This window comes from Zalophus californianus, chromosome 1, assembly GCF_009762305.2.
Source record: "Zalophus californianus isolate mZalCal1 chromosome 1, mZalCal1.pri.v2, whole genome shotgun sequence".
NCBI classification, from domain to species: domain Eukaryota; kingdom Metazoa; phylum Chordata; class Mammalia; order Carnivora; family Otariidae; genus Zalophus; species Zalophus californianus.
In genome coordinates, this window is record NC_045595.1 from 133,999,193 (window position 1) to 134,017,069 (window position 17,877).

The 17,877-nt window shown below is 40.1% G+C and overlaps 1 protein-coding gene across 1 annotated transcript in view; it reads right to left on the reverse strand.

The window, feature by feature from the left end:
* MCF2L2 (MCF.2 cell line derived transforming sequence-like 2) overlaps positions 1 to 17,877 on the reverse strand; it is a 257,309-nt gene that overhangs the window by 36,471 nt on the left and 202,961 nt on the right. The window contains 3 exon segments of the mRNA XM_027583512.2: positions 3,752 to 3,830; positions 4,003 to 4,095; positions 5,000 to 5,215. Of these exon segments, the coding sequence (XP_027439313.2) occupies positions 3,752 to 3,830; positions 4,003 to 4,095; positions 5,000 to 5,215 (388 nt within the window).

Sequence of the window (17,877 nt, forward strand, 5' to 3'; positions counted from 1 at the left end):
AGGGTTAGAGTTCATTCAAAGTCTCATTCCCAGAGAACTGTTATTATTTGACTTGTTTGGGGGTTCCTTGGAACACCCTGCTTATACGTCTGTCTTTATTAGACCTATTCACACCTAGCACAGCATGAAAAACCTTTTCTTCAGGGGCATTTGTAGAAAATTACTAGAGGCAATTGTTTAACTTCTTGGCTGCCCGAGGCACCGGATAACAGCTGGGGCAAAAATAGGCTAATTGAAAGTTTAAAAGGAAAAGCTTGGGAATGAGATGTCCATAGTGGCTTTGAAAAGCTCCCAAATATTCCTGAGAATCTAGAAGACCATATACAAATGCCCAAGTCTGTGTGTATGTTCAGGACAAATCTGTGAAGGCCTTATGCTCTCATCTCTGGTGGGGAGATATCTCGGGGCTCTGCACAAACAGAAAGTGAAGGCTAAGGCGGAATTGTCACCTGCTTGGCTGTGTGTTGAAGGTGTGTTGAAAGTACACCCCAATATCCACACAGAGCTCCTGGCAAAGACTGTAAAAATTATTAAACAAACAAACAAACAATAACAAAACAACAAATAATACCAACAAAAACCACTGGAGTTGGAGGAGACTCTGATTTCTAAAATCACCACATTATGTTATTAAATGTCCAGTTTTCAACAGAAATATTGTAAGCCATGTAAAGAAACAAGAAAGCATGACCCATACATAGAAAAAAGAAAAAAAAAATCAAGAGAAACTGTCCCTGAAGCCAAGATAATTAGACTTCTTAGACCAAGACTTTAAAATCAACTATTAAAAAACTGCTCAAAGAATTAAAAGAAACCATAAAAAAGGAACTAAAGGAAAGTATCAGAACATGCTCTCATCAAATTGAGAAAATAGAAAATGTATTTGAAAGGGCCAATAGAAATTCTGGGTTGAAAAGTATAATAAACTAGAGTGGCTCAAAGGCAAATTTGAGCAGGCACAAGAGAGGAAACTTAGATATAGGTCAATTGAAACTAACCAGTTTGAGGAAGAGAAAGAAAAAGAATGAACAAGAATTTGCGGAGCCATAAAGACCTGTAGGACTCCATCGAGCATACCGACATACACAGAATGGGAATTCCAGAAGAAGACAGAAACAAAGGGGCTGAAAGAATACTTAAATCAATGGCTGAAGACTTCCTAAATTTGATGAAGAACACTAATCTCCACATCCAAATGATCTATTTACAAACTCCAACAAATATAAATTCAAAGAGGTCTACACCTAGACATATCAGTCAAACTGTCAAAACATAAAGAATCTGAAAGCAACAAGAGAAAAGCAATTTGTCACATGCAAGACATTTTTTAAAAATTTTATCTCTGATTTTTACATATATATATATCTGATCTATCTATCTATATCTATCTATCTATCTATCTATCTATCTATCTATTTTTTTAGAAAGAGAGTGTGTATACACATGCTGGGGGGAGGGGCAGAGGGAAAGGGAGAGAGAATCCCAAGCAGGCCCCATGCCCAGCACAGAGCCCACTGCAGGGATTGATCTCACAACCCTGAGATCATGACCTGAGAGGAAATCAAGAGTCAGACACTTAACCGACTGAGCCACCCAGGCACTCCAGGACATTTTCAATAAGATTAATAGTTAATTTCTTATCAGAAACTATGGAGGCCACAAAACAGTACGTGACATACTCAAAATGCTTAAAGAAAATGACTGGCAACCAAGAATTCTATATCTATGGCCAGTTGATTTTCAACAAGGGTGCTGTCTTAGTTCAGGCTGCTGTAACAAAGTACCACAGACTGGGCAGCTTATATACGACAGAAATTTATTTCTCACAGTTCTGGAGGCTTGGAAGTCTGAGATCACAGTGCCAGCATGGTTGAGTTCTGGTGAAGAGCCTCTTCTGGGCTGCGGATTGATGACTTCTCATTATATCCTCACATAGCAGAGAGTAGACAGAGGAAGCAAGTTCTCTCATGGCACTTATAAGGGCATTAATCCTATTCATAATGGCTCAACTCTTATAATTTCATCTACTCCTAATTACCTCCCAAAGTCTTCACTTTCTCATACCATTGGGTAAAGTTCTAACATGAATTTTAGGGGAACACAAACATTGTTATGGCACTTGAGTCCCTAACAAGTGCCAAGACCATTCAGTGGAGAATAGAATAGTCTTTTTAACAAATGGTTCAGGAACAACAGGCTATATATACCCAGGTGGAAAAATAAACTTAGATCCCTAATTCACACCTTATACAAAAATTAACTCAAAATGGATCAAAGAGTTAAAACTAAATTTTTAGAAGGGAGCACAGGTGTAAATCTTGGATTAGGCAATGGTTTCTTAGATATGACACCAAAACACAAGCAACTAAAGAAAAAATAGATAAATTAGACTTCATCAAAATTAAAAACTTTTGTGCTTCAAAAGACATCATCAAGAAAATGAAAAGACAGTCCACAGAATGGGAAAAAATACTTGTAAATCATATATTTTATAAGAATCTAGTACCCAGAATATATAAATAATTTTTACAACCATAAGAAGGCAAATAACCTAATTAAAAAATGAGTAAAGAAGTTGTATAGACATCTCTTCAAAGGAAATACACAAATGGCCAATAAGCACATGAAAAGATGCTCAATATCACTAGCATTAGGGAAATGCAAATCAAAAGCACAACGAGCTACCATTTCACACCTACTGGGGTGGGAAGAAGAAGAAGAAGGAGGAGGAGGAGGAAGAGGAGGAGACACCAATCACAAGTGTCAGGGAGGGGAGAAGATGGGATACTTATACACTGCCAGTGCGAACAAGAAATGGTGCTCGTACTTTAGAAAATAATTGGGAAGTTCCTCAGAAAATTAACATAGGTTTACCATTTGGCCCAGCAATTATTTATATACATACATATTTTTTCAGAGGTTCACACAAAAACTTGTACACAAGTTCCCATAGTAGCATTATTCACAATACCCTCAAAATGGAAACCACCCAAATCTCCAACAACTTATGAATGGATAAACAAATATGCTATATCCATACAATGCACTATATTTTGGCCATGGAAAGGAATGAAGTACTGAGACATGCCACAACATGGATGAACACTGAAAAAATTATGCCGAGTGAAAGAAACTAGACAGAAAGTGCCATATTTTATATGATTCCATTTTTGTAAAATGTCCAGAATAAGAAAATCCATACAGATAGAAGGTAGATTAGTGGTTGCCAGGGGCAGAGGGGAGGAGGGAGAAGATGGGGAATGACTGCTAATGGGTACTGGATTTTTTTGTTGGGGAGGGTGATGAAAATGTTCTGGTGATGGCTGCACAACCTTGTAACTAGACGAACACCCACGGAATTGCACACTTTAAGAGAGTGCATTTTATGGCACGTTAACTATATCTCAGCTTTGAAAAAAGCCGTACAGCTTCTTAAAGTAGTATTGGCCACTTCAATCCCCACTAACATAATCTTGGGTGGCTTTTGGGGTGGGATTTGGGGTTCAGAAAGTTGATCTTGGCATTTAGGTATGTGGGGGAAAACATTTGAAAGGGACACATCCACACACAACCACAAAAAAACCCCAACACAACTTAAAGCAAGCACAGGTGCTTCCAGGTACCATGAAAATGGGGTCCACGATTATTTTCCTGGCAAACCATTTCCTTTAACAATATCCCCAATGTGCATACCCACCACAAATTTGGAATCAGTATAACTCTCCGGACTAAAGTTAGCAAGTAACCTTACCTTTGATATTGTTTTGTTGTTCCAGCAGTAATTTATTTATTTCTGAAAACCAACAATCTCTGATTTCTTTTGAAGCTGCCTGCAAGTTGCAGATAAGAAGATACTATGAGCATCAGAGCACCTGGAGCATTAACTGGACAGGGTTTTTATTCTCTGGGTGACCTCTAGAATAATGAGATGGAAAACACTTGCCAAGTCATGGGAACACAGGAAAGAGTAGCAGACACCCATGGGGAAGACGTGAGCTTTACCTGCAGGATGTATTTCTCAAGTCCATTTAGGTTGGCAATTTCAAACTTTCGGCTGCTCCCCCTTCCAAGATGGCGAATTGAAAGTGTCATCAACTATTGTAAAGAAAGAAGAAAAATTGCTGTACTACCATTTTCTGATTTTAAAATTGTCCCTGTCAGCCACTCTGGTTCTTTCTACCCTTGATAAGTCTTTTCTTCCATCTTCTTTCCGTGTATTTTGTTGTCCTCTGTTAATGGTCCCAGGGAGCACAAAGTACAAGCACAGTGTGGCACAGTGTCATCTGTCCTTTCTCTTTCAGGGGACAACACAGACTGCATTTTCCATATGTAGGGCTGGAGCCCTCAACCTTTAAACAAAGAGATCATCTCCCCTTTAACACCTAACTATTTCACAAATCTGTACATAATAGTAACTGAATTAGTATCCATTAAGAAACATAAATAACAAAAGCTACCATAAATAATTAACAACTTTAATCACAAGAGCACAAATGTGTGTGCAGTATGTGTGTGTGGTGGTGTGGGGGTGGTCTTATCACCACCTATGAAATAATTCCTACACAGACTAGAGATGATGTTTGGTGTGGACATGGGTTTCTAGACCTCCAGAGTCTTTGCCAACGCTAGTATGCAAAGATGTGTGGTTGAGAAGGACAAGTAGGAGATGAAATCCAGCCCATGCGCTAATCACCAAATCTTTCACCCCTCTGCCTGCAGGGTACTTTCCTAATTCATTTGTCAGGACAGCTGCCATATGGTCCCTGTTCTCTACCTAGCACAAAGGCACCTCTATGCCGGCCCAGGCCTGGTCCAGTGACTGATTACAAGCTGACTTTGGAGTTAGAAAGGCCTGGGTACAGAGTCTAGTTCTGCTGTGTGGCATTTGGCAAGTTAACCTCTCCTCTCTAAGCTTCAGTTTCCTTCTCTGTAAAATAAGGATAATGATTTTTCTCTCCCTAGGGCCATGCTGCTTCTCAAGTGCAACAGGAATCTTTACCTTCATAGATTTCTTAAATCTGTAATGAGGAGCGAGGCCCTGGTCACTGGGTTCCATTCGAATCTTACAGAACACGATTCCCCTTTCAAATAGATAGATTTGCCTCTGGCTGGGCTTAAATCGGATAAAATCCTTCATTTTATAACGATCCTTGTGAACTGTCCAGACGTTGAAAGAGCCATGCATCAACAGCTTGCCCAGTTTCCTGATATCGTCCTTTGGGGAAGATAGACATACATAAAAAGAAGCTGTTACATTACTTGACAGGGAAAGAACTCTTAAGGGTCTGTTTTCAAATTACAAAGTATACTTATTTGAAGTTGACGATTTAAAAAGTGCCAAACAGGCTCATCTGTCACTAAATCAAAACTATAATTTTGTGAGCTTCACTGAGCATGAAACCATTCAGTTATATAGGTCTGCGCAAGGTAATAAACACAAAGCATGTTAGAAATACTTGAACTAAAGATACTGGTACTCTGATATTTTTGTCTTTGTAATTAATTTTAGCTAGCAGAATTCTATTTCCTCTTCTTGGTTTTTGATACATGACAGTCTAGAAGGGCAAAAAATTAACATTTAGGTATGTTCAGGAGAGACAGAATTTTTGCTGCATTATGGACCTAATTCCATAATCATCCGTGAGCTCCTTCTGCATCCCAACATCTGCTTCGGTTCTCATGAGAACATGAGATTTGTTCTGCAAGCAAAAAAGCTTCATATAACCTAATCTTCATAATGTTGTAATGAAAATAACAATGACATTCAACTTTGCATTTCTCAGAGTAAGTGGACAGGGTAAAGATAATCCCAAATGACAAAATTTTTCAGAAAGTCTACTTGGCTTCAGGGCACATTTTATGCCTATCCCTCCACGAGCAAACCCATCTTTCTCATGTCTGGTTAAAAGTCCAAATGAGTGACCCTGCCTTCTCTGAGCTCTCTCCAAAGGGTAATGGGGTGAGATGAGCTAAGAACGTTGTATTTTATCTGGTATTTTTTAAAAATTAGATCACTTGAAGCAGATAATCAAGAATTTATTTCCCTAAAGGAAAAGACCAAAAGGAGAAATTTATTTGAACAGGACCAGGACAGAGAAATTTCTCTGAGTTATGTCTAGCTGAAATAAATCCCTACAATTTCTGAGTTAATACTAGAAATATATACATTATTTATAACTGGGCATTTTAATAACTTATTGCTTATATCGAACAGAAGATTGTTAAAAAATAATTCATTGTACTTCTGAAATTCTAAAATAAAAATTTCAAGAGCATAAACTCTACTCATTTCTATGGTGCTTGTGGCATATTTTCTGTGCTGTTTTTCTCTTTATGCCTTGTAAAATTTATATGTGTAAACTGGTGAATGACCCTCTCAGTGAGGAATAAAGAGCCCCCAGCCATAAAGACTGCTCTCCGAAAAGCATGATACTCCTGCTTTAGTTGCACAGGCTCAGCTTGACCATGCTCTGAGACAGATGGGTGATGGGTTCATGAGGACCCTTGAGAAGTTCTTCACTTTATCCACATCCTTCCAGGAGCTACTCCAGCTCTCAGTGATTGCATTCCCTTTTAAACCCATTCCATTTCTACTATATAGACATAAATAATGCAGGAAATTTGTTTTCATCAAGGCGACTGGCAAAAGTTGTTGCTTAATGTTTGCAACTACATTCAGTAGTTTCTATTTACTACATAAACTACATAAACTACAATCAGTAGTTTCTATTTTATCTTTTAAAGATTTATTTATTTGAGAGAGAGAGAGAATGAATGGGAGGGACAGAGGGAGAGAGAATTTCAAGCAGACTCTGCTCTGAGCACAGAGCACAATGTGGGGCTTGATCCCACGACACTTAGATCATGACCTGAGCCAAAACTGAGAGTCCAAAGCTTCACCAACTGCATAGTTTTTATTTTAAAATGTACTTATACTCCACCTCATTTCAAAAATTTGATCTCTCTTATAAAAATATATACATTATAGGCAAACAGAAAATAACCAATGTACTTAGGGTGAAAAAAGATTAAAAAAAATAAGATGAAGAGGTTGTACATAAAACCCATATAATAAAGCTATGTAAACCTACTGCAGAGTACGTTAGGACCTTCTAGTGGGCACTACAGAGGGAAACACAGGGAGTCGTATGATACATTATGTTCAAAGACATACCTAAACCAGTTGTTCAGAAAATGTACAGCAATTCTTATTAATAGGACATGAGAGAAATTTCTCCCATGGGTCCTTGTCCTCATAAAGAGTCACTGAGTCAAATACTGAGCCTGTCCTTAGCCACATCCAAGAATAGCTAAACAAATGGATTTTAGGTAAAGCTGTTCCTGACAACACATTTGGTGAATGTGGAGGCATCACTTCAAAGCACAGCTGTTAAAAGCAATTCTAAAAGAAGCCAGAATAGAGAACCCAGAAATGGACCTTCACCTCTGTGGTCAACTAATCTTTGACAAGGCAGGAAAGAATATCCAATGGGAAAAAGACAGACTCTTCAACAAATGGTGTTGGGAAAATTGGACAGCCACTTGCAGAAGAATGAAACTGGACCATTTCCTTACACCATACAAAAAATAGACTCAAAATGGATGAAAGACGTAAATGTGAGACAGTAATCCATCAAAATCCTTGAGGAGAACACAGGCAGCAAACTCTGTGACTTCTTGCAAGATACATCTCCAAAGCCAAGGGAAACAAAGGCAAAAATAAACTATTGGGACTCCATCAAGTTAAAAAACTTTTGCACAGCAAAGGAAATAGTCGAGAAAACCAAAAGACAACCTACAGAAGGGAGAAGATATTTGCAAATGACGCATCAGATAAAGGGCTAGTATCCAAAATCTATAAAGAACTTATCAAACTCCACACCCAAAGAACAAAGAATCCAGTCAAGAAACAGGCAGAAGACATGAACAGACATTTCTCCAAAGAAGACATACAAATGGCCTACAGACACATGAAAAAATGTTCAACATCACTTCTCATCAGGAAAATACAAATCAAAACAACAATGAGATACCACCTCACATTAGTCAGAATGGCTAAAATTAACAAGTCAGGAAATGACAGATGTTGGCGAGGATACGGAGAAAGGGGAACCCTCCTACACTGTTGGTGGGAATGCGAGCTGGTACAGCCACTCTGGAAAATAGTATGGAGGGTCCTCAAGAAGTTGAAAATAGAGCTACCCTATGACCTAGCAATTGCACTACTAGGTATTTACCCCAAAGATATAAATGTAGTCACCTGAAGGGCACCTGCACCCCAATGTTTATAGCAGCAATGTCCACAATAGCCAAACTACGGAAAAAGCCCAGATGTCCATCGACAGATGAATGGATAAAGAAGATGTGGTATATATATATGTATATATATATATATACATATATATATATACACAATGGAATATTACTCATCCATCAAAAAAAGAAAAAAAAGAAATCTTGCTATTTGCAATGATGTGGGTGGAACTAGAGGGTATTATGCTAAGTGAAATAAGTCAGTCAGAGAAAGACAATTATCATATGATCTCACTCATATGTGAAAGTTAAGAAACAAAACAGAGGATCATAGGGGAAGGGAGGGAAAAATAAAACAAGATGAAAGCAGAGAGGGAGACAAACCACAAAAGACTCTTAACCATAGGAAACAAACTGAGGATTGCTGGAGGGGAGGAGTGTGGGGGGATGTAGTAACTGGGTGATGGACATTTAGGAGGGCATGTGATGTAATGAGCACTGGGTGTTATATAAGACTGATGAATCACTGAACTCTACCTCTGAAACTAAAAATACATTTTATGTTAATTAATTGAATTTAAATTTAAAAAATAGGGGACTGCCTAAATAAATAAATAGAATTAAAAATAAAATTAGTGGAGACAAAATATAGGCATATCATTACATTTTATTAATAAAGGTTTTCTAAAAATAAAAATAAATAAAAGAAGCCAGAATGATGGGGGAGTGGGGAACAAGTCCCAGTGTGCACTCTCTAATGACCCGTAGAGGGCTGGGTGAGGTTAGTTAAGGTGTCTGCCGAGGCTACAGAGGAAACTGCCCTGTCTATAGCCCTGCTGAAGAGGCAACCTTAGGCAGTGATGTTGCCTTTCACCCCTCGGCTCTCTCCTCCTCATCCCTCCAACAGCCATAGCTGTTTGCACCTCAGTAGGCAATTGGCCAATGGATACGAATCCAGAGAGGGGCCAGTCTCTCACCATAGAGGCCAATCTGATCCCTGTCTGAACTGCGGCTGCAGGCAGCAGGAGCTGTAGCTGTGAGATGCTTTATAAGAGGGCAGGAGGTGGAATAAACAATAAGGTAGCCAAGCAATAAAGAAAGTGAGTCACCAGAAAAGCAGAAACTATGAGGAAGAGGGAAAGACACCAATGGAGGGAAAGAACGAGACAGCAGGTGGTAAGAGAAGATAGCAGGTGTGTGGATGTACCTGGCACATACAGGCAGAACACACAGGTAAGAACCCCCACTTTCTCCCAAGCCAAGGCCCCAGAACTCCTATGGGTCCTAGAATTGTCCCATTCCCACCTCCATGAGCCTGGATCTGTCATTTTGCTGTCTCTTCCCAAGGCTCTATGGTCACCTATTCCAGTAAGCCTATCATTTCTGAAGGTCACTGGAAGGAATTGCTGGGTCTTTTGAGTCCAGCTGCAACAGAAGGGTTGCATGTGATGGGATTGGACATCTCAAGACTCAAGGCCCACCTTGCAGTGGCTGAGGGTGTGTGCTCTATGCAGTGCTGATGAAGGGTAGGTGCATGCATACAGCAGCCAGGATGCATGCCTGCCTGGAGGCAACCCCACCTCCCAAGGGAAAGGGCAGGGGGAGTTCCTCTGAGCACGACCAAAGATACCTTTGGTCATCTTTTCAACCATAGGTATCCTTTCTTTCCAATAAGACTGCAGTTGGTCCCAAGGCCAGAGACCATGTACATGACTCTTGCAGATATATGTCCCCTAGACACGTAGTATTTATTCATTTACTGGCATGAGTGCCTGGGAGGACATGAGTCTAAATGCTCAGCACCGTGAGGAAACTAATTCAGTAATGCCCCAGTACTAGGTTGAACAGTGTCTCCCAAAAAACTCATGTCCACCTGGGACCTCAGAATGTGATCTTATCTGGAAATAAGGTCTTTGCAGATGTAATGAGCTAAAATGAAGTCCTACTGGATTAGGGTGGGTCCGAATCCATGACTGGTGTCCTCATGAGAAGAGAAAACAGAGACACAGACACATACATAGAGAAGCCAGTCATGAAGACAGGCAGAAGTTGGAGTCATGTAGCTATAAGCCAAGGAACGCCAAGCACTGTGGGCAACGACTAGAAGCCAGGCAAGAAGCAAGGAAGGATACTTTCCTGGAGCCTTCAGAGGATGCAAAGGCCTGATAACACCTTGATTTTGGACTTCTAGCCTCCAGAACTGTGGAGCTTTGTAATGGCAGCTCTAGGAAATGAATATATCCACAGTTTTTCCACTAGTGATGGCCATCGCTTGTGTGTGTTGAATCTAATGGATATGAACTCAGAGATACAACGCCATTTGGTATTGGTTACCCCAAACAAATAAGCAAGTGAAAAGTCAGATGGCCTCTTCCATATGGGAAATAATGGCAAAATAAACTAGCTTTTCATTCCTGGCAGTGACAGCAATGTGGCCGAGCTATATACTTCTTGCACAAAGAAGGAGGGAACATCTGGATAAAGGAATCAGCACAAAGCCAGTCCAGAAACAAAAAGCAGAAACTGTATGACAGAGGAACTCATAATTATAATCACTAGAAGCAAAAGGGTTCCTTCCTTTCCAATCTGATCAAGTATCCAAATAAGTCAGCTCTGAGGGCCCTTTATTCAGCATCTCCCAAGTGCCAGGCACGGTGCAAGGTGCATTTATTATGACTTAATTCTCATTTACTCCTCATAACCACTCTTGACATAGGTGTCTTGAGCATGGGATGACGCAAGGGCAATCCCACGGAGTCGTTATATTTACTCCGTTTTATCTCCGCAGCCAACATTCTGCTCAGGAAGTGGAGACTGAATCAGAAATAAAATACCTGGATGGCAGATGTGTAGGAGACCTGGATTTCGTCTGGTCCCAGGAATTCAGCTGGATAGGGATCAAACCATTCTGAACACCTATGAACTCAACAGGAGATCGAAGAAAAGAATAGCAACAACTCTCTGAACAGAAAAGCGACCACCTTCTGGAAGGTAGAATGTGCGGAGAAGTGAATCCGAGGCGCTATTTGGGAGGATAGATGGCAGGGGAGGGGGGCCTCTGTCCGCTGCTTCTGGCAAGTGATAGAGCCGCAGACACAAAATTGAAACTTTTAGAAGTCAGCTCCGCTGAGGGACGTCACTCCAGTGGCTAAGTGGGGGGTGGAACCCTCGTGAGACAGCATGGTCTTGGAACCCTTGGGGTCACAGAAAAACCAGGGGTGCCTGAGTGTGGCAGAGCTCCCAGGTATTGGAGCAGGGAAGCCGGCTGCAGAGACAGAGCCAAGGCGCGGGCTCTCACCTCAGGGTTGCCATAAACTGTGATCCGCGGCACAGTCGGGCCACTGCTCCTCCAGCAGGGACCCAACAAGCGACAGAGCCAGGGAGACTCCCCTTCTTCCCCCAGGAGGAGCGGCACGGGAGCGCACCGCAGGGATCTGCTGGGTTTGGAGACTCCACACTGAGTCGGGTGCCAGAGACAGAAATGCTAGGTCACAGGCCGGGTGAGCGCGGAGTGCAGCCGGAGACCTGGGAGGTGGAAGACCGGTGAGATGGGAGTGACTGACTGCTTTTCTCTGGGGGCGCACTGAGGAGCGGGCCCCAGTTCTCTGCTCCTCCAGGCAGAGACTGGGAGGCCGCCATTTTCACTCTCCTCCTCCAGAGCTGTACGGAGAGCTTGCAGGGAACAAAAGCTCCAGAGAGCAAACCCGAGCAGGTTACTCAGCCAGGACCAGGCAAGGGCGGGGCAATTCCGCCTCTGGCAAAGACATTTGGGAACCACGGCAACAGGCCCCTCCCCCAGAAGATCAGCAAGAACCGCCAGCTGAGACCAAGTTTACAGATCAATGAGAACGGCAGAACGCCAGCGCTAGGAGAATACTGCACATAGAATTCATGGCTTTTCCCCCATGATTCTTTAGTCTTTCAAAGTTAATTTTTTTAACTCTTTTTTTTTAATTTTTCTTTTTCCCTTTTTCAACCAACATCTTATCAATCCCTTTTTTAAAAAAATATTTTTTATTTTTCATTTTTAGAGTCATATTCTATCCCTTCATAGTAGTTACCCTTATTTTTGGTATATATATATATATATATGTGTGTGTGTGTGTGTGTATATATATATATATAAAAGTTGTTCTCTCTTTAAAATTTTGAGATACAGTTTCTTCTAACAGATCAAAATATACCCTAAATCTCTACTGTATGGATTTGCTCTAGTCTCCAGCCTGATCACATTCTCTCCCTTTTTTTTTTTTTAAATCCTCTTCTTTCTTTTTTCAAACAACATCTTATCTTATCAATTCCTTTTATAAAATCTTTTATAATTTTCATCTTTAGTCATATTCCATCCCAATAGTCATATTCCATCCCTTCATCGTATTAACCCTTATTTTTGTACATATATGTTTTTCTTTCTTTAAAATTTTGGGAGGCACTTTCTTCTAACAGACCAAAATATGCCCAAAACCTAATGTGTGGGACTGATCTATGCACCAGACTGATCATATTTGATCATATTCTGTTTTTTGTTTTGTTTTGTTTTGTTTTTGTTTGTTTTTATCTTTTTCTTTTTCTTTTTCCTTTCTTTCCTTTTCTTTTCCCCTGGTTTCAGGTCTTTTCTGATTTGTTTAGTGTATATTTTCTGGGGACATTGTTACCCTGTTAGCATTTTGTTCTCGCATTCATCTATTCTCCTCTGGACAAAATGACAAGATGGAAAAAATCACCCCAACAAAAAGAACAAGAGGCAGTACTGACTGCCAGGAACCTAACCAATACTGACATTAGTAAGATGTTGGACCTAGAGTTCAGAATGATGATTTTAAAGATACTAGCTGGGCTTGATAAAAGCATGGAACTTATTAGAGAAACCCTTTCTGGAGAAATAAAAGAACTAAAATCTAACCAAGTTGAAATCAAAAAGGCTATTGATGAGGTACAATAAAAAATGGAGGCTCTAACTGCTAGGATAAATGAGGCAGAAGAGAGAATTAGTGATATAGAAGACCAAATGATAGAAAATAAAGAAGCTGAGAAAAAGAGAGAGAAACAGCTACAGGATCACGAGGACAGAATTCGAGAGATAAGCGATATGATAAGACAAAACAACATGAGAATAATTGGGATCCCAGAAGAAGAAGAAAGAGAGAGAGGGGCAGAAGTATATTGGAGCAAATTATAGCAGAGAACTTCCCTAATTTGGGGAAGGAAACAGGCATCAAAATCCAGGAGGCACAGAGAACCCCTCTCAAAATCAATAAAAATACGTCAACACCCCGACATCTAATAGTAAAACTTACGAGTCTCAGAGACAAAGAGAAAATCCTGAAAGCAGCTCGGGAGAAGAGATATGTAACCTACAATGGTAAAAATATTAGATTGGCAACAGACCTATCCACAGAGACCTGGCAGGCCAGAAAGGACTGGCAAGATATCTTCAGAGCACTAAACGAGAAAAATATACAGCCAAGAATACTATATCCAGCTAGGCTGTCATTGAAAATAGAAGGAGAGATAAAAAGCTTCCAGGACAAACAAAAACTAAAGGAATTTGCAAACACGAAATCAGCCCTCCAAGAAATATTGAAAGGGGTCCTCTAAGCAAAGAGAGAGCCTAAAAGCAACATAGACCAGAAGGAGCACAGAATATATACAGTAACAGTCACCTAACAGGCAATACAATGGCACTGAATTCATATCTTTCAATAGTCACCCTAAATGTAAATAGGCTAAATGCCCCAATCAAAAGACACAAGCTATCAGATTGGATAAAAAACAAGACCCATCGATATGTTGTCTGCAAGAGACTCATTTTAGACCCAAAGACACCCCCAGATTGAAAGTGAAGGGATGGAAAACCATTTACCATACTAATGGACACCAAAAGAAAGCTGGGGTGGCAATCCTTATATCAGACAAATTAGATTTTAAAACAAAGACTGTAATAAGAGATGAGGAAAGACACTATATCCTACTTAAAGGGTCTATCCAACAAGAAGATCTAACCATTGTAAATATCTATGCCCCTAACATGGGAGCAGCCAATTATATAAGGCAATTAATAACAAAAGCAAAGAAACACATTGACAACAATAATAGTGGGGGACTTTAACATCGCCCTGACTGAAATGGACAGATCATCTAAGCAAAAGATCAACAAGGAAATAAAGACTTTAAATGACACACTGGACCAAATGGACTTCACAGATATATTCAGAACATTCCATCCCAAAGCAACGGAATACACATTCTTTTCTAGTGCCCATGGAACATTCTCCAGAATAGATCACATCCTAGGTCACAAATCAGGTCTCAACCGGTACCAAAAGATTGGGATCATTCCCTGCATATTTTCAGACCACAATGCTGTGAAACTAGAACTCAATCACAAGAAGAAAGTCAGAAAGAACTCAAATACATGGAGGCTAAAGAGCATCCTACTAAAGAATGAATGGGTCAACCAGGAAATTAAAGAATTTAAAAAATTCATGGAAACCAATGAAAATGAAAACACAACTGTTCAAAATCTTTGGGATACAGCAAAGGCAGTCCTAAGAGGAAAGCATATAGCAATACAAGCCTTTCTCAAGAAACAAGAAAGGTCTCAAATACACAACCTAACCCTACACCTAAAGGAGCTGGAGAAAGAACAGCAAATAAAGCCTACACCCAACAGGAAAAGAGAAATAATAAAGATCAGAGCAGAAATCAATGAACTAGAAACCAAAAGAAGAGTAGAACAGATCAACGAAACTAGGAGCTGGTTCTTTGAAAGAATTAACAAGATTGATAACCCCCTGGCCAGACTAATCAAAAAGAAAAGAGAAATGACCCAAACAAACAAAATCCTGAATGAAAGAGGAGAGATCACAACCAACACCAAAGAAATACAAACAACTATAAGAACATATTATGAGCAACTATATGCCAGCAAATTAGATAATCTGGAAGAAATGGATGCATTCCTAGAGATGTATCAACTACCAAAACTGAACCAGGAGGAAATAGAAAACCTGAACAGACCTATAACTACTAAGTAGATTGAAGCAGTCATCAAAAATCTCCCAACAAACAAAAGTCCAGGGCCAGATGGCTTCCCAGGGGAATTCTATCAGACATTTAAAGAAGAATGAATACCTATTCTTCTGAAACTGTTCCAAAAAATACAAATGGAAGGAAAACTTCCAAACTCGTTTTATAAGGCCACCATTGCCTTGATCCCAAAACCAGACAAAGACCCCATCAAAAAGGAGATTTACAGACCAATATCCTTGACGAACATGGATGCAAAAATTCTCACCAAAATTCTAGCCAATAGGATCCAACAGTACATTAAAAGGATTATTCACCACAACCAAGTGGGATTTATCCCTGGACTGCAAGGTTGGTTCAACATCCGCAAATCAATCAATGTGATATAATACATTAATAAAAGAAAGAACAAGAACCATATGATCCTCTCAATAGATGCAGAAAAAGCATTTGACAAAGTACAGCATCCTTTCTTGATCAAAACTCTTCACAGTGTAGGGATAGAGGGTACATACCTCAACATCATAAAAGCCATCTATGAAAAACCCACAGCGAACATCATTCTCAATGGGGAAAAACTGAGAGCTTTCCCCCTAAGGTCAGGAACGCGGCAGGGATGTCCACTATCACCACTGCTATTCAACATAGTATTAGAAGTCCTAGCCACAGCAATCAGACAACAGAAAGAAATCAAAGGCATCTGAATCAGGAAAGAAGAAGTCAAACTCTCACTCTTTGCAGATGATATGATACTTTATGTGGAAAACCCAAAAGACTCCACCCCAAAACTGCTAGAACTCATACAGGAATTCAGTCAAGTAGCAGGCTATAAAATCAATGCACAGAAATCAGTGGCATTCCTATACACCAACAACAAGACAGAAGAAAGAGAAATTAAGGAGTCGATCCCATTTACAATTGCACCCAAAACCATAAGATACCTAGGAATAAATCTAATCAAAGAGGCAAAGGATCTGTACTCAGAAAACTATAAAATACTCATGAAAGAAATTGAGGAAGACACAAAGAAATGGAAAAACGTTCCATGCTCATGGATTGGCAGAAAAAATATTGTGAAGATGTCAATGCTACCTAGAGCAATCTGCACATTCAATGCAATCCCCATCAAAATACCATCCACTTTTTTCAAAGAAATGGAACAAATAATCCTGAAATTTGTATGGAACCAGAAAAGACCCCGAATAGCCAGAGGAATGTTGAAAAAGAAAAGCAAAGCTAGCGGCATCACAATTCCGGACTTCCAGCTCTATTACAAAGCTGTCATCATCAAGACAGTATGGTACTGGCCTAGAAACAGACACATAGATCAATGGAACAGAATAGAGAGTCCAGAAATGGACCCTCAACTTTATGGTCAACTAATCTTTGACAAAGCAGGAAAGAATGTCCAGTGGAAAGAAGACAGTCTCTTCAATAAATGGTGTTGGGAAAATTGGACAGCCACATGCAGAAGAATGAAACTGGACCATTTCCCTATACCACACACAAAAATAGACTGAAAATGGTTGAAAGACCTAAATGTGAGAGAGGAGTCCATCAAAATCCTAAAGGAGAACACAGGCAGCAAACTCTTCGACCTCTGCCGCAGCAACTTCTTCCTAGAAACATCACCAAAGGCAAGGGAGGCAAGGGCAAAAATGAACTATTGGGACCTCATCAAGATAAAAAGCTTTTGCACAGCAAAAGAAAGAGTCAACAAAACCAAAAGACAACCGACAGAATGGGAGAAAATATTTGCAAATGACATATCAGATAAAGGGCTAGTATCTAAAATCTATAAAGAACTTCTTAAACTCAACACCCAAAGAACAAATGATCCAATCAAGAAATGGGCAGAAGACATGAACAGACATTTTTCCAAAGAAGACATCCAAATGGCCAACAGACACATGAGAAAGTGCTCAACATCGCTCGGCATCAGGGAAATCCAAATCAAAACCTCAATGAGATACCACCTCACACCAGTCAGAATGGCTAAAATTAACAAGTCAGGAAATGACAGATGTTGGCAGGGATGTGGAGAAAGGGGAACCCTCCTACACTGTTGGTGGGAATGCAAGCTGGTGCAGCCACTCTGGAAAACAGTATGGAGGTTCTTCAAAAAGTTGAAAATAGAGCTACCATATGATCCAGCAATTGCACTACTGGGTATTTACCCCAAAGATACAAATGTAGGGATCCGAAGGGGTACGTGCACCCCAATGTTTATAGCAGCAATGTCCACAATAGCCAAAGTGTGGAAAGAGCCAAGATGTCCATCGACAGATGAATGGATAAAGAAGAAGTGGTATATATATATACAATGGAATATCATGCAGCCAGCAAAAGGAATGAGATCTTGCCATTTGCAACGATGTGGCTGGAACTGGAGGGTGTTATGCTTAGTGAAATAAGTCAATCAGAGAAAGACATGTATCATATGACCTCACTGATATGAGGAATTCTTAATCTCAGGAAACAAACTGAGGGTTGCTAGAGTGGTGGGGGGTGGGAGGGATGGGGTAGCTGGGTGATAGACATTGGAGAGGGTATGTGCTATGGTGAGCGCTGTGAATTGTGCAAGACTGTTGAATC